This window comes from Strigops habroptila, assembly GCF_004027225.2.
Source record: "Strigops habroptila isolate Jane chromosome 13 unlocalized genomic scaffold, bStrHab1.2.pri S16, whole genome shotgun sequence".
Lineage (NCBI taxonomy): Eukaryota > Metazoa > Chordata > Aves > Psittaciformes > Psittacidae > Strigops > Strigops habroptila.
Window position 1 is genome coordinate 8,994,382 of NW_022651054.1, and position 23,398 is coordinate 9,017,779.

At 42.6% G+C, this 23,398-nt stretch overlaps 1 protein-coding gene across 3 annotated transcripts in view; it reads right to left on the minus strand.

The window, feature by feature from the left end:
- Positions 1-23,398, minus strand: part of TAOK1 (TAO kinase 1) — a 72,103-nt gene that overhangs the window by 36,074 nt on the left and 12,631 nt on the right. For all 3 annotated transcript variants that reach the window (XM_030472265.1, XM_030472263.1, XM_030472264.1), the window contains exons 2-3: positions 4,673-4,899; positions 1,150-1,221 (exon numbers count right to left, since the gene is read on the minus strand). In XM_030472265.1, coding sequence (XP_030328125.1) covers positions 1,150-1,221; positions 4,673-4,804 — 204 coding nt within the window. In that variant the 5' untranslated portion in view covers positions 4,805-4,899. The remainder of the gene's footprint in view (positions 1-1,149; positions 1,222-4,672; positions 4,900-23,398) is intronic.

The following is a 23,398-nucleotide window of genomic DNA, read 5'->3' on the forward strand; positions in this document are numbered from 1 at the left end:
GACAAGTAGTAAGTACAAATTATTCTTTCATCAGTACACAGTTAAACAAGTCACCGCAGTGACAAAATAGAAGCACGCACAGCAAATTTAACTGGGAAGCTAGAATTTAGGACTGCTGGAGAGACACTGCCACCTCTACCTCCTACACAGATACACACACACACACAAAGGAAGGAATAGCTCAGCTCCTTGTAGCGCAGATGATCAATACACAAAAGACAGGCACAGAAAACAACGAGTTGTTAGTCAAACTCAGCGGAGCAAGACTGCTTCTAAGACTGGAAGAGAGAGAATGGAGGGAGGGAACCATAAATGCCTTGAACAAGAGGCTTACAATAACTACTTCTGGGGGAAAACATCACACCATGATTTGATAGATGTCGTTTACCAGAAATAACATCAAATCGGCTGCTCATGTCATGTTGGGCTTTTCAAGAATCTGTATTAGCACTTAAACATTTCAAGTATAAAATCAATTATCTCTGTTAAGTGTCGCAGGGAAAAAACACACAACTGGGGTGGCCATGAAAACACTTAATGCTTAAATCTCAGAGGCCTACTTCTGCAGACCTCTCTGCAAAGACTGCCTTAATCCCTGGCTCTGGCAGCTCTTCCGTAATTATGCTGCTGCTCAGATTTTCACACTCATTCATTCACTGCTGGTTTGCTTTTGTTTTAGCTCCTCATCAGCACAATCATTCCAGGGAAGGATGCATTCTGCCTTACTACTTTGTACATGCAGGATTCCCTTGGAATCTTTCACCACTGCATCCGCTGCTATTATTTCTTTGTCCAATAAGCAATGTGGTTACTTTGAATGACATTTCAAATGGAACATTTGAGGGCAAATAGACATGCTAACATACAACCCTACCAGTTTTAATTTTCTTTTTTGCTTTCTACACATTTATGTGGTCCCATAAAAGAGCTCTTTGTGTCTGGAAGAAAAGAGTCCTACCCATCTTTTCCAGGAGCAGATTAAGCAGAAATACACTGTGCACAGTAAACTGATTTGTTTTCACTGTACCCTCATTCACCTGTACAATTAAAGGAAAGATTTCTCCTGCTGTAATCCAAGCCAATTAAAATAATCCTATATAATGAGTAGTGGCAATGGTCAAGATTTAACATGCAACATGTTCTACATACCTCATTGGACTGCTTCCCACTATATGACATTTTCTTGATGGCCACCACTTCATTGGTGCGCACATCACGTGCCTGTAACGGGAAAACAGGATGCATCAGTTTCTTCAGACCACGATTTCCCATAAGATGTAAACCAAATATACTCATAAAAAACCCAATCTTTACCCATCAGTTAACTTTTGCAGAGAGTTAAACTAAAATATCTTCCAAGGGGTGTGCCTGCTGCATCTATTAGAAGTTGAAGCTCACCCTCCTGTTCGTGAGACAAGGTATGACATTTCTCTGTGCTCAGCACCTAGCAGGTTTCTGCAGCAGTCACGTATTGTCACTTCTAAACTAGAAATCATAGCTTATAAAAGCAGCTCTGACTCAAGTAGAACTGAATTTCCCTAAATCAACTTCTCTCCCTGCTCAGGTCCATACCAGATAAAAAAGAAGCAAGACTCAGCCCCCTTGTTCCATTCCAAACAAGCAAAGCTGCACAGGAGGTACCTGCTCTGGACACAGGTACCTTTCTCCCCAGTGCTCCCACAGATCAGCTATTGTGTCTTAAAGGAAAGGTGGGGGGACAGCACCAAGCACCAAGGCAATGGCTCATTCCCCCTGGCAGGAGAAGAGGCAGGGATGCTTCACCTTGTGGGGAGGACGGCTCCAGACCAGACCTCAGCCTCTCCCCTGTTAAGGATTTCAGCAGCTGGGAGGGTGAGGGAGGAAAACACCCCAGAGTCTCTCTGATAAGAATAATCAACTTGGATATGAAGCCAGACCACATAAATCAGAATAATGTGCACCACAGCATTCACTGATGACTGATGAAAATGCTGATTTTGGATATATTAGTACTATGAAGCACAACCTATCAGAACATGGATTAATGAAGTACCAGGACTCTGCCTTTTGTAAAAAGGTTCTTCCATCATGTTTTAATTCTGCCATTCATTAGAGATTCCCAGAATTCCCTGACAGCCTTTACTTCAACCAGTTATGATGAGCTTGAACCAATAGTATTTCTCCTTTCTGTTTCAGAGGATCCTTCCTACTGTCTCCCTGACACTAAGATTGGGGGGTGGCTGTATTTGGGTTTTGAGACCCAAAAAAAAGGAAGAATAGAATTCTGACTTCTAGATCTTTACTAATTAGAGACAATCTCTGAAACATTCCAATCAGTGAAGAACTGCAACAAACCGGGCAAGCCAAATACTAGAGTAGAGCAGAAGGAGCACAGCTCTAACAAAAGGGAGTGGGTTATTCTTCTGCTCCATCTGCAGTGTTCCAGTGTAGTAGGTTTCCTGTGTCAAGTGAAAGCTATTATTACACTGCAGAGTAGGGTAAGGATAATACCAAAATGATTCAGAGGTGCCAGATGTGCAGTTTCTAAGAAACTAAAACCATGAGGTGAACCAGCAAAATTCATGTCAATTATGAAAGGGAAAACAGAAACTTTCTGCACTGCGGGATGTAACAGAAACAAAGAGACAGGAGTGAACACTCTTAGTCAGTTATCATGTAAAACAACATATCACCCCTTCTTGGGATCAGGGATAAAAGAAAAGGAAGGTAGGTACAACTAACATGAGAAGACTAAACTGCATTTAAAAAGGCAGGGAGAGATCTCATGATTATGTGGATTTTTATGCCTGTTAATTACTCCTGCATCTATTTCTCATCAACATTTTTGGTCCAGGTTGTAGGCAATGAAAGCAGCCTGGTGGGGAGGGTGCTATGTATTAGAGGACCCAAGCAAGCAACCCCTAATCAAGTTTGCTTAACACTGAAGCCAGGCTGGGAGCAAAAGAACCATCCTAGCTGACAGCCCATCAGTGTTAAAATCATGGATTTCGTTTGTCATTTTAGTATCCTTGTGATATGGAATAATTGGAAAAAAAAAGACTGTTCCTAAACAAAAGCCACGGAGATGTTCCAAGGTTTAAAAGATCCAAATGAACGAGGCTTGTTTCATGGCAGACATTTATGCACATACATGCCACTCTCCTCCAAAAACTCCATGCAAAGGATCAACATCTGGTGACCAGAGTAACTTCAGCAGTGATAAAATCAAAGCATGAGCAAAGAAAAGGTGGAGTGTGTCATCAGCTTTGGTAATATGCTTTTAAGCAGTTATTAACTATAATCCAGTACTAATTACATTGATTAGAGAAAGTTTCATTGTTTGCATTAGCAGAATCAAAATCTTGTTAAAGAAACTTAAGAGGAGGTTTTCTCTCTAGCTTTACAGAGGAATAAAGGATCCAAGACACACACTCCTTTACTTTAGTTCTTTATGTTTATTTAATTCACACTAAATTTCTCCCTCCACTTTGCCTTTCTCATCTTTTGGGCTTCTGTTTGAGCTATGCAGTACACTACATGAAACAGTTTCAGATTCAAGACCTCAGGCCTGCTAGTAGTAAAAAGGTACCATAATACAACACAAAACTTATAGGCTACAACTTCATAACACGGAAATAGCAGCAGTGTATGTGCTTGTTGGAAACTCTCACTTGACAAAAATAAAGCCCCCAGACGGGCTGGAGTAGTGTGATGTCCTTTTTATATCCACTCTTTAACCAAAGTGAGTGAATGAGATGAAGTAAAGGCCACAAGGTGAGTACTGCTTCCTTAGGAAACACTTCCTCCCCCAGACCCGTTCCCAGACAGTGGCAGCTCATAGTTTTAAGCAGGGAACAAAATTAAGAAGCTTTTCCTAATTAGTTCATCTGTGCTGCATTAGATTTGTGCTGGAAGGTTCCCAACATGGTCTGCTGCAATTATTAACAATGAATAGGCATCTCATAAAATACTGACACAAATGGCTTTCTGAAGGAGAATTGGCAGGTTTGGCCACACCTCCTATAATTATAAATGTGAAAAGGTTTTCTGAGGAAAATGGGGGGTTTTAAATGAAGGTCTCAGAGGATGCACTTTGGTTAACATACAGCAACCTGTAAATGAGGCTACCATGAGACACCCCACCTCCAGTTGAACTATATCAGCTGGGAAAAATTCTGCTGTCCAGATGTTCACGTCAAAAGTCTCGTGCAGATGAATACTGGGATTCTTGCCTGAAGTAGGGAAAGATGTGACAGGGCAAATGACAACAAGAGCACCGACACTTAGGTGTCAAACACAAAGAATGGCTTTAAGGGAGCCTGAGGGTATGCGCAAAGGGAGAGAGAACTTAAGAGATAAGGAGATGATCAGACCAAGAGAATGGCATTGCCAGTCAGAATTGATGGAGAAGTGATATCTGAATTAGCAGATAAATCCCTGCTTGTAACATAATGATGCACCTAAATGCACTGGGCAAGGGCCATGTTCCTAGTTTTTCTTTTCAGTGCATATGCAAACACCTTACAGCTACTGCAAGTCTGAACAGACTGAGACTGTACAGACAACACACCACCATACATATAAAAGATTCACAGTAGTTTCTCTTCCTGAATATGTTCAAAACCAGTCTACATCCACAGTTTAAAGATAAGAAGACATTCAGCCAAAACTCACAAGTCACAAAGCTACTTACAAAATAAACTGCTCCGAAGCTTCCATGGCCAATCTCTCGGAGATCTGTGAAGAGCTTTTCTGGATCTTCTTTAAAGAAGAGCTCTGCAATTTCTGGGTCCTTCAGGCTGCCCGCTCGGCTGGTTGATGGCATCCTGCTGGGCAGTTAGCCGACCGACTATCTGGGTTTAAAGTGCTGCCTCAACCCTTGGTTCATCTGTATGAATGGAGCCTCTTCAGCATGGATTACTGCAAGAAAAAAGATTGCAATCCTTCACTGATTACCCTCCTCTCAAAGAGTCAGAAACAAAGCTACAGCAGAACAGCTTCCACTTCTTCCAGAGCATGCATCCCTGTTGCGTGAAAGAACACAACCTATCTGCTGGGATAATGTCACAGTCCCACTGTGACACCGGTCAAGCATTTCTACAGAACACAAACCAAAGTGAAAACACAAAGTGAGACACATTCCTTGCTCCAGCATCTGCTCAGTCCCCTGCAGAGCAGTCACCAGAATTATGAGAACCAGTTTGTCACTAGTGAGCCCATATTACCTTGACACCCTCCCTCCGAAGAGTTACATCCACTATGTCTTAAAGTGGATGACACAATTGCACATCTCTATCTATATATCTATCTATTATGGTCTTTGCAAGACAAGATACATGGTACTAGGATGAAGTGTATGAACCACCACTGCCATTTACTGATCTGTATTTACATTTTTACTTTTACAATTGCACTGCAGTTATGAAGCAGCCAGTGATCAATTCTTTATTCATTTTAGCATGTACACAGAGACACCTCTAAAGCTTCTCCTTCCACAACTAAGTCAGTCATGGTCCTTTTTGTGTTTTTTCCTCTTATCTAAATTCATTCTCTCTATAGTAAAGTGCCTGTTCTGCAGAGCCTGATTTGGAACCCCCTTCTTTAGAGGAACAGCACCCAGAACAGGAGACACCCCGTTCCACACATGACATGTCCTTCTACTCTGCTTCAGCAGAGTAAACATCCATTTTAATCATGATAGTACATGATACAGCCTTTACCAGAGTCCACTGGCAAACACTTTATTCAGAGGAACTTGCAGCTTCAGACACCACTGGGAATGTACAAAATCCTTCCTGTTTGCACCATAAATTTGCCTTCATTTACCCAAAATGTGCCTTAGAATCTATCCAGAATACGAAGTATACCTTCAAGTGGTGCTAAAATCATACTGTATCATCACAACTGCTGAAGCTAAACAAGCATTACAAGTAAAATGCACTTTTCTCCCCACACACAGCTAAAGGAAGGGACTGGATATTGGGATTTCCTCTCAATTCCCTGCAAATACCAATAAAACCATTCTGTGTCACTGGCAAACAGCTAATGACACAGCTCACTTCTTCCCAAAAATCCCTGTCTGGCCAAGACTGGTGCTTTTTTAAATTCACATTTCATAGCTCAAATTTGTTTTTCTAAAAACCAGAAAACAAATACAACAAACCTGAGTTTCACCAAGGTATCAGAAAGGCCTTATCCCTGTCCATCCCTGTCCAAAGTCCTCCTTTTCTGGACTCTATAAACTCCACCTTTCTCCAACCCTCTAGACCATCAATGAATCATTTGTTTTCCCCTCCCCGTGGAGCAACTCCTATAAGGATGGAAAAAGACATACTCCTGCACGTTTATGCTCTGTAGTACTCTTCTCTAGACAGTTGCAGCATGTGGAAGTGCCAAAGACTGCCTGCTCCTTGTTAGTTCAAATAACTATGAGGAGAGCACGATGTGGCGAGGGACAGCCAAGACATACCTAGCTGTAAAGTCTGCAAGAGTCTCCAGTTTTCCCGAATCCTTTAAAATCCCAGTGGTAGGCCAATACATATATACACACACATAAAATATGCAGCTGTTCACAACTCTGCTATACGGCACTGGTGAGCACACACAGGAACGTTGCATCTCGACACAGGATCATTTATAGGAGCCTTCGAAGCAGGCGGCATCAGCACACGACATTCCCAACTGCCAATGAAGCTGAGATGCACAGGAACAGGACTGGGATATCTCCACCTTCCGTTGCATAACGCAGTAACTAATACCGTGTGGGAAGGGAAATAATTAGCTCCAATTCAGCCTGTACCTGAAGCACACGCTGCATTTATGAAGACTGGAAAGAAAAGTGGTGGGTTTTGTTATTTTTTCTTTCAAACAAGCCAACAATATTCCACTTGATTCCAGCTCTAACAAGCACATAAGACTGAAAGACAACTGTTTCACATTTACAGCCCTCGACGAAACAATAGACAAAAAGCATCAGTCAGAAAAGCGCGAGAGAGGGGCTGGGGGAAGGGAGCTGATAACCAGAGCACGCTCAGTATTATTGAAGGAATGCTTCTTGGATCGACAGTAATGATGTCATGTTCCATCTTTTAAGAAGCATCAGATTCTTACAAAAAGGACATTGTTGTTCAAAAGCAACTGCTGCAATCCCAGAATGCCCTTTTCCCTACATCTGTTAGTCAGAGGGGCTAGGCTTGGATAAACCTGCTAATATGGCCCAAAGTCACATGTCCCCGGGAGTGAGCGTGCGAGTGGGAGCCAGGGCGAGCAGGAAACCCCCAGCGCACGCAGCTGAGATGGATTACAGCTCCCCACCTACCCCCAATGCCAAACCAGCCACCAGACTCGCTCTTGGCATCATCTCGGAGCATGCCTCTGAAATGTCATCAACAGGCAGCACTTCTCACTGCTGCTAAAACTCTTCCCAGGCTCCTTAACCGTACACGCAAGAGTGGTACGGGACCGGCTACCGCGCTGCCAGGCTTGGAATGGCAAAGCAGAGAACTCCTCATCCACTGTGATACACCTTAAAATACAGCTTTCCCCCCCCCACCTTTAATCCTGAGAGCAGAGACAAATTTAATTATCTTTATTCTTGAAAATAATTGCTGCTTTGAAATGAATGAGAATAAAACCATTAAGTATTAAAACCTATTTAACGGGATAGTCACAGACATGAGCATGACACTACGCTTATCATTTGATCTGCTTAGATGGAACAATAAAATGCATTAATGTAAATTCCATCCATAAGAAAGCTTTATGCAGCCTTGCTTAATAAAGTGCTCCCATTTTTTATGGATGCTCCAATATTAAATTCCTTTGGTCTTCTCTTTACCCAGACAACACGTGCTGCCTGCCAAAGCCCGACAGTGCCAGCAGCCGTGATGCTCTGCCTGCAATAATGACACCTGGATGCTCTGGGGAAATGGAAGTGAAGTTAGGAGAAGTGGCATGCAACGTGGTTATTGCATTATTTTAAATGTATTAAAAATACAGGTGAGTTAAGATTAAATACCACCCAAAACCCTGCATTAAACTGCACTGAAAATCAAATCATATACCAGCAGGCAGCTGGGTTTCTAAATTACAGTCAGGTTGCACTGATGTATTTCACATTCTTCCACCAATGCAGTCTCTACTACAGTTTTTTGGATTGGTGCAGCTATACTATTAAACACAATTGTTCCCAGTGGATGCATGGATGGATCATCTCACCTTAGCTCGGATCAGGCGGCTAGATCCTGGTTGTGGCCAGGAGACAGGCACTGCACCAGGCATCGGCATCCCCTGCCTGCGCTCGTGTCTCTGCAGTCTACCTACAAGCCACCTTTCAGGCTGCTAAAATTAGATGAAATAAATTCCACATTTTTTCCTAGTTGTCACTCACACAAAAAGAGAATATTGCATTGCATAAACACGACTGCTGGTACTTACATCAATTCCACTCACAACCAACAAGGTGATGGAGGAATATGAAAATGATTCAAAGTAAACTAGAGAATGACTAGTGGAAGGTGCCCCTGCCCATGGCAGGGGGTTGGAACTAGATGAGCTTTAAAGTCCCTTCCAACCCAAACTATTCTAGCATTCTATGACCAAAGCACAGACTGGACCAGTTCTATTTCCATACAAGCTGAACTAACTACATTTAGCTAGTAGCAACCATTCCTAGTGTAAATAACACTGAATACAGGCCAAAATGTTTTATGAAATTACTTTCATCTGAACAACTAGCAGTTAGTAGAATCCACATGCACACATCCACAGAAGTCTATGAATCAATAAGATGTTACATTCCCTGTAATTACAGCTATATTAAATGTACACACACACACACCTTGAACCACTGACATAAGGAAGCTGAAGATGAGGACGGGACAAGACCTGTTCTCTTCTGAGTTTTCTGCCTCGCTGCCATGTCATCTCCAGCTGAAGTAAGACCCACCCCTGTGACTAACATCCCCTGGGATCCTGCGGAGCAGAACAAGCAAAGCTCTAAATGGTCAGTTGCCATATTTAACGTGCATGTTTGAGCCTTATGCCAGGAGACCTCAGAGAAACTAAAATCTGTTCTCACTACAGTAAAACCTATGACACTGACAGCCGTCAGATATAACTGTTCTCATGAAATAAACCGATGTACTAAGAAGAGAGTGTACTAAGCCTTCCCTGCAAAGGAGAAGGAAACATTCTCGCTGAGATTTCCACCTATCCATCATATTATTTCTCCAGTTCACGTCCAGACCAACCTGGTGACTAGAAGGCATTCAGTTACACTAACCATGAGATGCTTCAAAGCATTTGCAGTTCCTTAAGATGGTTCAAAAGTTTGCAGGCACCAGATTACAACACAGGCTTGCTTGTAGAGCATTAGCATTAAAAAGCAGCACACTTTGTCCGTACAAATGAAGTTTCAAGGAATCAACATATTCAACATCCTTCAGCTTCTACACACAAGAATATTATAACCAGAGTTAAACAAACACCATGTGAGCACATCATGGAAACAACAAACAAATTTATGCATCCATCATCCTGTGTCTCTCTCCATTTCCCTGGGTACCAAGAGGCACTACAAGGCCTCCTACAATGGCTAATGAGGCTGACAGCAGTGCTGCCCTCTGTTACTGAATTATAAATAACAGATTATTTGGAATATGAGACATAAAACTTGGTTTATGTTATAGTCATCTGCTATACAACACACTTACCACAGTGAAACCTATAAAAACTTCTCTTTAGTATCAAATGGAGGTTACACTGATAGAACAGAGGTTTCCCTGGTAGACTATACACGACACTTTAAAAACAAACCAACCAGGAGACCAGTTATAGCATCTACAATCAGTAGAGGTGCACACTCGAACAGCAAAGATAGAAAATGAATATTCAACCCAGAAACTGGTCCTTTGCAGGTCTTTCTTGAAGCCACAAGTCAAATAACCAACAAAAAAACCCCCAACACCAAAACCCAACAGCCCACCACAACACAACTTCATTTGGAAGCTGATACTTGGATTTTTGAAGAGCATCTGTATTTCATGTAGCGCAAATGGGTGCTAGATTTTAATGTCATTTCCTCTGGCAGGATCTAATGCAAGAGCATCAAATAGATGGGGAACGAGTGTCATCATGCAACTGTTAAAACAGGGAAAGGGGATTTTCTCTTACTTGCATCCAGCTCTGATCTGGGGAGCGTATGAAGCTGAGATTAAACTACCCCCTCAACACACTATTAGAAATTTCTGGAATGGCTTCCAGTTGACCCTGAAAATTTCCACCACTATCATAAACATGGTAAAAAGGAACGAACGAAATAACTGACTTCTCATTTATTTTTGTCTTTTACTTGCAATTATGTCTAAAGTGAGATTGAAATGGTGAGAATACTTAAACTACTGACTTTTAAACATCTCCACAGCATTGAATGCTTGACCTGAAAACACGATTTTTTTGGAAGTAGCAGACAAATCACTCCCCATTTTTGATAAACTCTGAATAAAAGCCTGTAAGGTAAAAAAAAGGAAGCAAAATTATAGAATGCAAGTTTCTGCTTGTATGCAAAATGTGAAGTAGTCACTATTCCATGCATTTTTAGGGGGAAAAAAATCCCAAACCAAACTTAAATAAAAGTTTTCTAGCATACCAACCAGAAATATCAGCACATACGAGCTGTTTGGTTATAAACCATGCAGAAGAAACCGCAGCTGAACTTCCAGTATCGCATAATACTGCGTGCTGGGGAGAGGAAGCTGCTTCTCTGACGTATATTTGAGACACCAAAGAGGCTCTTGCAGCACAAGGTACAACAGGCACATCCCCACGTGCCCAAGGCTGCCCTGCCCAGCACAGGAGGCTGAGCTCTGGTGTTATGTGACTGTAAGATACTTGGTCTGTGAGTAAAATACTCTCTTCAGGCAACAACGGGATGTTGCAACACCCACCCTCAATCCCGTGGGGATGTAAGTGTGGTGATTTGACTCTAACCTGGTATTGGAAGCGGAAGGGCTGTACAGTTGGTGGGGAAATATCAGGACAGATGATGAAGGCCCAGCATCAGAAGAATCACAGACTGGTTTGGGTTGGAAGGGACCTTAAAGCTCATCCAGTTCCAACCCCCTGCCACGGGCAGGGACACCTTCCACTAGAGCAGGTCGCTCCAACCCCTGTCAACCTGGCCTTGAACACTGCCAGGGATGGGGCATGAAATGAACACTTGTCACACCAGGCAGTGCTGATATATGTGACTTTAAGAATGATGCTACTACCCTTGACTTATTTTGTGATCTGCATATAAATCAGCCTTTAAAGTTTTATCCTGATGAATTCTATACATGGAGTTACCTCATCCATAAAGATAAAGGGCAGACGGAGATCGCCTACCATACATCCCATCACTTTATTTGCTGTTCATCACAAGCCAGGTGCCAGCCAGCCTGCTGGGGCAGGTCCTTTCTGTAAGGGCACAGGCAGAAGAAGCTCTTTAGGCTTATCTGAAATTCAGGGTGTCCACAGCCAGTGCAATACTGCCAGATTCAGGATCATCTTCTATCCACCCTTCTGCACATCTCGGCAAACGCAGGGACACATGTTCATAAGGTTCTTCATGATCACTGGGAAAGTACGTTCTTGATCACTGCACTCAATTTCTCCTTCCAGCAAGCTTGTCAGAACTACAAGATGAGGTTTACTGCTTTCCAACTAAAAAAATACCCTCACAAGGCACCAAGTGCTGTGGATGTTCCTTAAACCCTCCTTTAACCTAGGCTCTGGTCCTCCCAGTTGACCCTTTCTTCTTGTTCTGACAACAGCAGAGCAACTCTCAAGTGTGCTGCATTGCACACATGGAAGACCAATTACTCTCTGCTCACGGAATAAGATGGTTTCCTTGATCAGCTAAAAATCAGCTTCCTGTCCATGCTCAATTACACCACAGCAGATAGTGTGAAGACAGTTGTATTTAGGTGACTATCACAATGGAAAGTCTATCAGCACCTCCAAGCCTCTCCAAACGGACAGCAATTTTAGTCACTTGACTCATGTGAAACCACATCCCACAAACTACTTGCGTACTTGGGTAAGCCTCTCCCAACCAAGCTAACAACATGTTACTTTTTCTCTTCCCAGTTCTGCCATTTGGAAATCGTCCTAAAGTAGTAATTAAGGGGGAAAAAAATCCCAGAAATGAAACAAGAAAAACCTGGAGATGCAGCAAGGGGCATTCAGCTTCTCCCATGCCCTGCAAAAGGGGCAAGAGGCACTGGGGAACACCTCCCCTGGGATCCTACTAACTTACTTTTACCATTTAGTAGATGGAAAAACGCTGGCACAGTAATGAACCTGCCTTTATCTTAATAATCTTAAAATCATTCCTTTTGGTACCCTTGTTCTCCACACTGGATCCATTAGAACTACCTGTCATTAAGGAAAGGGGAGGTGCAGATGAATGGCATTCTACAAGAGACTAGTAGAAAAATCTTTAATATTCAGAAAAAAATCCAAAATGCTGTCACAAACTGATCTAAAAAGGAACCATCCTGAAACAGTGCCAACTACAAGCAGAACAAAGACACCTGGAATGGGTTGAGAAAACTGGATTGTAGAGGGGAACTGTGGGGCATAGAAAGCCCCACTGAGACACTGCTCGTTTCTACATCGTTTTTCAGCCCCAAGCTTATGTTCATGAGATGCTCCTCTGCTTTCTGCTGGTCCCCAGGGGAAGAGAAAAGACAAGATCACCACACTTCCATGTCAGGAGCCCCTTCTGCTGCCAAAGCCTGACGCAGGCGAGATCTTACAGCCGTGCTGGACACTTCCATAACTTGTCTTATGACAGCAAGGAGCACTGCACGTGGTCTAAAATCCCACATATACCTGTGTAACAACAGTACTGCCTACTGCGAACGGGCTGAGATCCTCCTCGGTAGCAGAAGTTCACAGCAAAGAATCACCATCAAATGCTGTCCCCTTGATACCTTTCACATTCCCTCAGCTATGTACATCTAGAAGGAATAGACTGTAAGGATAAGATGAATCTGCACCTGGATATTATGAACTCTGGCAGCTTTTTGTCTGTGTGAGCCCCTATGTTCAAACAGACTTTTCTTCCCCAACACATATTCTTCTTCACCTGACAAAGAGCAAGCCTGTCATTCCAGTCAGATTCCTTTCTCAATTTCTTTTAAAAAGATTTTTGATGAATGGTTCTATCCTGGAAAAAACTCTTTGCAGAATTTTTTTCCCCCCATTTTCTCTGCTTTTCTACCTGTTTTTTCTTGTATTTTACTTCTTCATCGAATAGCCTCCAGAAGACACTTTTATGTTAGAGCGCTGCTTGTGTTTCTCTTATACATGCACTTGTAGACTCTGTGGCTTTCTTTGATTTCCTCTCAAGATTCTGACACTAAACTGTCCATCACCAGCTCCCTGCATTACTTACCCCCGCACACTTTGTGATCCTGCTGAGCTGTTCTGCTTGGATGTATGTTTACTTTCCAGGAATGTCACCAGCAAAAAAGGTCAGAAAGCTAAGATTCCCAAAAACTCTACTGACAAGCCTAGAATCCATGTTTCTGGCTTGGGTGTAAGTATTTGTTAGGATGATCCACACCAGCACTAAAGCCAACAGTGCAACAATTATCCCATGTTTTCCATTTGAAAAAAAATGGAAAGAATCTTCTGTACTTCTGATTATTTCTATCATCTTTCAAGTTCTGTAAGTAGTGGGAAAAGTAACTGGGTAAGCCCATTCCTGTGCTACAGACAGATATTCTGAACAAACCAAATCTATTTTGACAAGTTACATATGCCAGTTATAAGCAAACACAAATAAACCCAACACTACCACTACTCCTGAAAACACAAGTTTAAATCACCAGCAATTTTTGCAATGTCACTCACCCGAGAAACACCAAACCTACCACTCAACACAAATAAAGCACATTATCAATGTAGCTGAAAGACATTCTAGTGCCAAAAAGCATTTATTTCTCCTGTTTAAAACAAAACATCCCACGGGATCAAACCAGAACAGTTAAAGAACAGCCAGCATTCATTTCTCAAAGACCAATATCATGGATGCTCAAGAAGTGCTAACCATACTCTGACATACTCAACACTAACATCTCCTCAATGACTTTGCGTGTGATAGTTCTGGTACATTTATTAAGAAGGTCAGCTCTAAATTTAGTGATTCCTTAGGCTAGCAAAGCCATGAGGAAGGCAACTGGAAAAAATGAAATCCTCTGTCCCCTTTCTTATGCAATTCATTAAGTTCACAGTCGTGGCCAACTCCTGTCCTTTGCTACATCGCATTAGTGTGACTCTTATTGGAGCAAGAATGAACCTGGCAAAACTGGAGGCAGTAGGGAACACCTAATGTAGAAAATAAAGTCAAATCCAAGAGAAAACTGGAAGAATCTGTGGGAATAATGCAACAAACCACTGGCCAGAAAGAGGTTAGTGAGCAGCCAGCTGGGGAAAGTCAATTAAATCTAGAGGCAGAAATAGTGGGAAACTCCAGCCGCCCATAAGAAAATAAATTTAGGCAGATATCCTAATGGGACTTGAGTTTAAAGAAACCTTTTCTTGACCCCTAAGCAATTTCACCCCAGAACAATAAATATAGTAAACGTAAGCAAATCGGCTATTTTGGCTTCAGCATAAATAACTCAGAAATAAGCTACTAAAGCTCACAATATAGATAATTACCCTCGAGAAAAGGAGTGATTAAGAAGTAGCAGTATCACACACAGTCTTAGAAGGGAGGCCTGAAAGGAAGGAATTCAAAGTCTTTCTGACCAATCAGTAAAAAATAATGACAATGTTTAAATTAAGCTTGCAAATGAATTCCCTGGAGTGCAGGAGGAGGCCAGGACACATGCCCACCCCAGAGCTCCAACCCAAAGCCCATGGGTCTGACTCTTACTTGAGCAAGTATGAGCCTGGCAAAACTGGAGCCAGCAGGAAGGACCTAAGGTAGAAAATAAAGTCAAATACAAACAGAAAAATCCAAGAGGAAACTGGAAGATTCTGTGGGAATAATCTTAAAAAGTTTAAGTTAGAAGTTTAGGGGAAGTTCAGGTTAGATATAAGGAGGAAGTTCTTTACTGCGAGGGTGGTGAGGCGCTGGAATGGGTTGCCCAAGGAAGTTGTGAATGCTCCGTTCCTGGAAGTGTCCAAGGCCAGGCTGGATGGAGTCTTGGGTGACATGGTTTAGTGCGAGGTGTCCCTGCCCATGGCAGGGGGTTGGAACTAAATGATCTTCAGGTCCTTTCCAACCCTAACTATTCTATGATTCTATGATTAAAAACCAAGCTGTTCCCCAGCCTGACCCACTACTGGACAAGAAAAAAGCAGGAGAACAAGGATACAGGAAAGAAGGTAAATTATCTGCACAAAGATGATGAGTAAGTGTAAGGTATGGTGCTGCTACATACCATACATTGAGAAAGCTGGTCCTTCAATAAACTCATGCATTAAGCATTACTGACCAATGGAGATGAGTAAGGAGCTGCCCTAAAGTCTGACATAGCTCCAGAGTGACACTTAGCTCCAAAAGTGACTACTTTTGTCACGACCACTGTCCCTTCCAACAGCCACTGCTCCAGAGAAGCTCCTGCAGTGACTGCAGCCAAACTGAAGAGAGGAACTAATCAAACTAATAATTAGTGGAAGTAACATGCTCATGACTCGGTGACTGTGACACACTAAGAACTAACAAGCCAAACATTCATGCGCTGGACTGTGTCATTAAAATAACAGAACAACTCAAAAGGATATTCAACGAGAAGTGGGCAAAGTCTTGTACACAAAATTGTTGTATTCATTAGTCATAGGTGGAGAACAGAAACATCACCTCTGAACTGATACAACACTCCGAGAAAAGAAAGAGGTCAGATGTATAATTACACTTTTTGAGCAAGGGAAAAGGCCTTTACAACCAAAGTAACCACAAATCCCGCACAGTATTTGTATTTAGGATCTGGAATAGGAGGGAAAGGTACATGACAAGTTTTATTTAGGGCAGTTGACAGTACCAGAAAGTACACAGGAACCTTTAAACCCGAAGTGAATGAGCAAGAAGGCAGGAGATGAAAGATCAAAAAGTAAAGACCCATCAAGCACATATTTAGTCTTAAACACGGAGAATCTATTAGGAAAATAATACAGAATTTCTGACAATATACTAAGGAAGTCTCTGCCATGCTCTGCTCCTGGCTATTATTCTTCACTCACATCTAGCAATAAAATCAAAGTACAGTACAAAAAGGCCCCAGAAATAGGAAGTCTTAAATGCCCAAGATGACAACCTAAGCTTGAGGAGAAAAGGTGTAAGAGCTAAAAATCATACACAAGAAGGCCACGTCAAGTGCTCAGGCTTCAAGGAAAAGGGGAGAATCCATAAAATTTCAGTGCGGCATAATTATAACAGAGAGAAGGAATTCAACCCATCAAGCTATAAAGAGGAAAATTAACCTGCAGAATGACTGCAAGGTGCTGAGCCCGAGAGATACAAACATTGCTTTTTAAATTAGACATTCACAGGAGTAAGAACATCCACAGACAGGTCGGGTAAGGTATTCCTGAACGCTCCTGGCACCTCTTCTGAAGCATCCAGTTCTTACCACTGCCAGAAACAGCAGGTAGGACCAGACCAGGGATGTGTTTTGGATGACAGTTTCTGCATTGCTATTCTTCCAGGGTCAAACAAGCATTATCATTACACACCTTGTTATGAAAAAGGTCGATTTTGTTTAACATGGGTTAATAAAATATACAACTACTATCGCAAACAGAAAAAAGATTTATTGAAAGGCTGCAGAGAAATAATCAGATCATAGAATGGTTTGTGTTGGAAGGGACCTTAAAGCTCATCCAGTTCCAGCCCCCTGCCACAGGCAGGGACACCTTCCACTAGAGCAGCTTGCTCCAAGCCCCGTCTAACTGTACTCACAAGTGGAGAACCTTTACTGAGCTATTATTTCACGCATTTCTAGAGCCTGTGAGTACCTCCTTTCCCGCTGGAATTCCCCAAAGTCAGGGCAATTTGTACAGTTTTACTCCAGCTCAGGTTGAGTATTTATTTTTCCTGTCTCCACATGACTGAGCAGAACAATGTTTTGACCAGCACACAGCAAAGGGATGAGTCAAACAACCAAAAGCAAACAACAACAAATCAAAACCCACCCATTTTACCTAAGTGAAGAAACGCTTCTCCAGTGGCTTCTGCAAGGTCTAGATTACTTCTCTCTCTGCCTTTCTTTCCAAGCAAAACATAGTTTTCATTATGTATTAAGATAACAAGCCTTTTAATTTGGTTTTATCTGCTTTCATAGGGAAAAATGCTCATTTCAACTAATATACGAAACAATTTAGTAGTGGTGGTTCAGGTACAGAGTATGTCTCAATTGGATAGCTAAGATCACAGGACTGAAGGTCCTATTAACTCCTGTTCCTGCTATTTTAAGCAACTATATAATAGAATCCAATCATCAAAACATAACCACCTCCTGAGAACTTCTCAAAGCCACTCCTCTGGTTACAAGGCTGCTCCAGAAACTCCCATTCTGATTAGGAACCAATTTAAGACTAAGAACTGATTTAGACCGATTTACAGTTTGTATTTATTATCTGTCAATGTACACTGACTTACTCTTTTCCCCACATTGTCCTTAAACAGTATTCCTCCCTTTTCAATATTGAGGGATAAGCACAACTACAGAGATAGAATACGTGTCCCCTTAGCCTGTTAGGTGGAAAAAGCAAGCCAGTTTTGTCTCCCTTTATGATGCAGGAGAAAACTCACCTCCCAGAGCACCCCAACAGCCCTTCCTCACATCTGTCCTAAGCTAAGGCCTTTTATTTTTTAAACATCCCTGAATAAAATTGTCCACATCTGCTTATTTCCTGGAAATACAGCATTAAACTTTTTAAATCACCTTGGTATCAATGGATATACTCAAGTATTTCACATCTTTCCAGTTCTGATAAATGACACTTTCATATTTCATATATACAGTATACACATACAATATATATTTTTACATATTATGACATGCTTGTTGACACTGCATGACCATGCACTTTGTGCTATCTCATTTATGTCCCTATTAGTGCAAACCCCCCAGCTCATTCCATCCTCCCAAGTGAGACTCCAGACCTCTGGACTGATGAAACCCCCTAACTTCACGTCAGCAAATTTTATTAACACATGTACAGTGCTTTCACATGTACATCAAGCCCAAAACACCAGTTAAAACTGTCTGAACATTGGTCCTTGGAAACTACCAGCAGCTTCCCCTTAGCCCATACTTCCTCCTTTGACAGCATGAACTCACCTTCCCACATAGCCAGTCCCCAACCCACTACACCACGCTTGGCTTTAAGAAGCCTCCAACATAATGCTGTCCTGATCTGTACCTACATTCACCTACGTGAGATGAACTGTACCTGCAGTGCTCCTCCATCCTGCTCACTGTCCTGCTCTATCAGCTCTCCAGCAACGCTCTCCTGTGGTGGCTAGCCCCCCTCACAACCCATCCTTCCCCAAGCATGGCAAACACTGTACAAGCAGTGCTAAAATCAGGAGGTGTGGGTGGGCATACGAAAGGTATCCTTGCTGCAGATGGGGAAGGCATAAGAGGTGTGCAACAACCACCATCACTTCCCCTCCTGTGCTGATGCTTGCCTACTCTGCTCCCATCCTGCACACTCGTGGTCCGACTGGTCCTGCACTTCCAGCTGCTGGGTGGGAATAGAGACCTCCCCATCCTGGCACAGAAGGGAGGTGCGTGTTCTGTCTGCCCAGAAACCTGGGGCACATCTGCTGAAATTCCATAAACCCGGAAGATTTCTTGTGGAAGCTCTGACGTCACTTTCACACAGGAACAGGCATCCCTGCAGTGAGAGCTGAGACTGAAGCACAAGTTCCTAAAGGCCTGCTTCCCAAATCCAGGCAGTCACAGGTTCGTGTGCCACATTACAGCTGTTCCGTTTGCTGACATCTTCTCTCTTATGTACTTCTATACCCATCACCATAGCAACCCAATTCCTCAGAACATATAATGCAATTTTTGTATCTAGTCTATTAGAACAAAATTATTAAGGTTACAAAGGCAAGCACTCCAGAATTAGAAAGTGTCAGAATTCAGACTGCCATCTCCCTTGCCAACTCATCTTCTCCTGCTGCCTCCATCTCCCAGGCCCCCGAGCCACCTCTCCTGCAAACCTCCAGCTCCATTTCTCCACCAGCTGTAGCTCCTTCCTCTCCGATCCCTCTGCAGCCCCAGTGCCACTATACTTCTGTCCTGATGGATTCTTATCTCTCCTCTCTCATCTGACTTTTATGCCTCCTGCATTCACACCAGGCATTTTCCTCCTCCACACTGCCTGGGTGCTCTCCAGGAATGATTCACTCAACACAGGACAGAGATTCCCAACAGCCTAGAAACTGGAAACAAGAGGAGCCTCTCTGGCAGGGAAAAGTCCTTCTGATCTCCTACAGCCCAGGGCTGGAGCATCTTCAGCTGCTCTTTGAGGATAACCCCCTGCAAAGCACTGGTTTCCCCTCTTCTTATCATTGCACTGGAAGCGTGGGTCCTGCTAAGGAAAAGCCTCTGCTCCAGGAGGTGTTTTGCAATACAAAGAGAGTCTCCATCTTGATGGAACTTATATAAAACAAATTAACCTTTATGCTTTACCTGCCTCTATCATTATTTATCTATATCTCACTAAAACACATGCATGGAATGCTCAAGTGCTGGTGTTTCTCTGAACACCAACATCTGCAAGCACTACAGAAGTGAGGAGTGGAATCCACTGCACTGGAATGTACCCAGGAAATGCAGATCTCTCCTTAAGGAAGGTTTACTAAAAGGTCCATCAAATCACAGTCTTCAGCATCCTACTGCTTGGCTGCCTCTCCACCAGAAAGACAGGTTAAGTCAATACATCATGTGCACACACAGAAGGTAAATGACTACATCTTTTCTCCAAAAACCTGCTTAAACAAAAATTATCTGGCTCTTTTCTGGTTTTGGCAGGATTACTACTTGTCCTGAATACAAGGGATGAAAGAGGTAGGTCAGCATCATCACCTGAAGCAAATAGTTGGAACAACAATTCAGAAACAAGGCCCACAAAGCAGGTTTTAATGCCCAAGGTCCATCCCACCCAGGTTGACTCTTGCTGGGAGTATTTAAACAATTTTTCTCCTGTACACCAAGCAAGAAATACAGCACTTCCTTCTGGCCTGAAGAGAGGAGGGAAGCACTTAAGTCGCTTGAATGTACAAAGTAAGTGTTAAAGTGTTTTAAGGCTGAAAAGGCAATTTCGGCTCAAATAGGAACACGTGCACCCTAAATTTGACAAAAAACTGTAATCAGAAATGGGTCCATTCCAATAGCACAGATCCAAACACCTTTATATTTCACAGGTTCTTCTTTGTGTGCTGGCACACAAAGCTGCTTAATCCAGCTGTTCTCTGCAATCATTCACAAAAGCAAATGAACGGAAAAGAAATAATCAGCAACCATTTCCAGCCCTACCCTTTAGCTGGGGTGCACAATAATTGGATTGCTTCAGTCGATGGATCAAACTATTTTCTGTGCCTTTAAATAAAAGTTTAATTGAGCTATGGTGGAACCTGCTCTTACACTTGGCCTTCCTGAAAACAAGGCTGTCCTGCCTGCTTCAAGGATTCTGGCCTCAGCTTTTGCATGAGGCGAGGCAGGGAGCTGCAGACAGGCGACTTCTCCAGGTCTGACCTGTAAAGGTATAACATTGCAAAGAAAATACAACTACAATAATCTTACATTTCTCCTTAAGCACTCACTGCTGGCAGGGATTGAGCTCAAAGGCCTCTGTCAGAACAGCACCTTGCTGGATGGCTGTTGTGAGGAGCATCTGATCTGAAGGCAATCAGTGACTTGGTCAAACCATACTACTGAGAGGCACACAGTAATGCCATCTAATGCAGGATGGTAAACGGAGATGGTAAAAACTACTACCCAGAGCTGTAGCTACATGGCACAGCTGGACCAGGATTAAGCTGCATGGTCTGAAGGACTTCCTTAAGATGGTCTGCAAATATGCAACGCAGGGATCTGCCTCTATGAAGATATGGAAGAAGTAAAGCACCAGGGAACAAGGACACTCATGGCAACAGTCCCAAGAGAGCAGTGGGACAGACCTTGCCAAGGGGACATTAGAAATAAAGCACTTGCTGCTTTGTTTTGGTGTTATTTGGGGGTTTTCTTGCCCCCCGAAACAGGGTTTGGTGTTCCTTTCTCCATTTTTATGTTAGCAAAAGGACAACTCATAGAAAACCCCACACCTTCCTTACATGACACCTTCCAGACACCCTCCTATTTCCCTGAAGAGTTTATCAAACATTTTTAGACAAAACAAGAGAAGTTGGCTGCATTAGTTTCAATACTGTCACCATATCCGTCCAGGTTCCCCTAAAATGATCCTCTTCTTTACAGCATTTAAGTATCTACCTTATCCACAGCTATGGCTGCAGTGAAGTGGCCCTTGTGCTGAGGCAGAAAAACTTGCAGCATTTTCCATTTAAATTTGAAGAAAGCTCATGGAATTTAGAAAGTAAAAGAGCACATGAGAAGACAATCAGCTGTTACCTAAAATCCATCTTCATTAATGATGTTTGGATTTTATCATGCCACAGATAGTTTATACTGAAAAACTGCATCAGAAATTTTGTCCTGGTGAACAGTAGAAGCTTTTAAGAAGAGGTTTTCCTTTTGGGATGCAAGTGATGGTTTGCACTGGGGTTAATGGTATTTGATTGTTGGTGAAAAGTAAAATAAAATCATCTCTCTGAAATAAAGACCATTCATTCTAAAGCTGAAACATTATCAGTCCTTGGGATTCAAACCATATATTGTCCATATCAGTTGGAGAAAGCAGATCACAGCTCAGGCTGATGGTTTCAAAGCCTGCAGGACACAGCTCTGCATGACTGACACTGGCCGACTGTGTCAACTCAACAGGATGGAGAGGACTGCACCTGCAATGTCTCCATTCACATTGGCATTTTCAGGTCTTATGTTGGGTCTGGAAACATGTGGAAAGACCAAAGTTCTGGTGACCAAAGGTTGATCCATTTCCTTTCTTTCTCTCAAGAGGATATTCTTCAACAGCCAAAAATCACGTCACATCTGACCTATACTTTCATTACCAAGGCTTAAGAAGCACTGAGTACCTAGTAGAGTACAAAGCTGAGTACATAGTAGAGTTGCAGCAAACATCCTTCCCTTACAAACACGCAAACTATGTGACTAAAGGGTGACCTGTCCAAGACCACACAAGTTCACAGTAAGAACACAAAGATCTGACATCCCATTTCTTATGCCAACCATTAAATACACAAGGTCTGTGCTGCTTTTTTAAGTTTCACCCAGTGCTCAATCTATTAAAACAAGGAGCAGAATTATTTACCTGATTTTATAATCATATATCTCAGTGTAAGTTACATTTATCACAAGACAGAGTGTTAAACCTTTGCAGAACAAATAAATCAGTGAATAACAGACTCTGCTAACACCTTCTGCCCCAAGACTACCAGTCTGCATACAAGTGGAGAACATGGGGGCTGCAGGCTGTCTCTGCTCCAGCGGCTGGATAGAGGTAGATGCTATCAAATTCCTTTCACATCTGTTTAGATTTGAGGAGATAAGCACCCACATCACACATAAAAGAACACCCTCACATCCCTTTGGCAGCCAGCTGTTTGAAGGGGCACAGAGAAAGGAGCTCCTCACCCCAGAGGCTGCCTGTGAAGGGCACTGGTAGAGTAACAGCAGAATAATACAGGACATTTTTGCACTATTGCAGTTCTGCACAGCACCTACTCCAGGGATAAATAAAATTCCCATCTCCACAATCTCCAAGGCTGTCAATCTGACACCTTTTGTGAATACTAAATTCACACATACAAAGAACTTTCTCCTTTGTAGGTTTTGAAACATCTCACATGCCATTTCCTGCTGGTAACTGAGCGAGCGGCATAATTTCATACCTGGCAATTTGAAACCTCTTTTCCAACAGTTTGGAATAATGGATTATGCCTTTTGTCAGTAGGAACAGACAAATAAGAGAGCGGAAAAAAACAACAGGAAAGTTTCAAGCAACATTTCCCTTATTAAAAGAAGATCTATTTGCTGACTGCTCCTGATTCCTAAACAAAGGGAAAGTCAGGTGTCCGTTTTAGAAGTTCTAAGGATCTTGGATTTTTGAGCTGGGAAAGTAGGACAACCTCCTGATACCTTGGGCAGATACGCCCTAACAACCGACCAGCGAGAACTGCTCCCTCATCATGCATGCAGATCACCCATGCAGCCCAGCTGGACAGGGAGAACTCACCATGCCATGCCAGAAAACAGTATTTAGTTTTTGG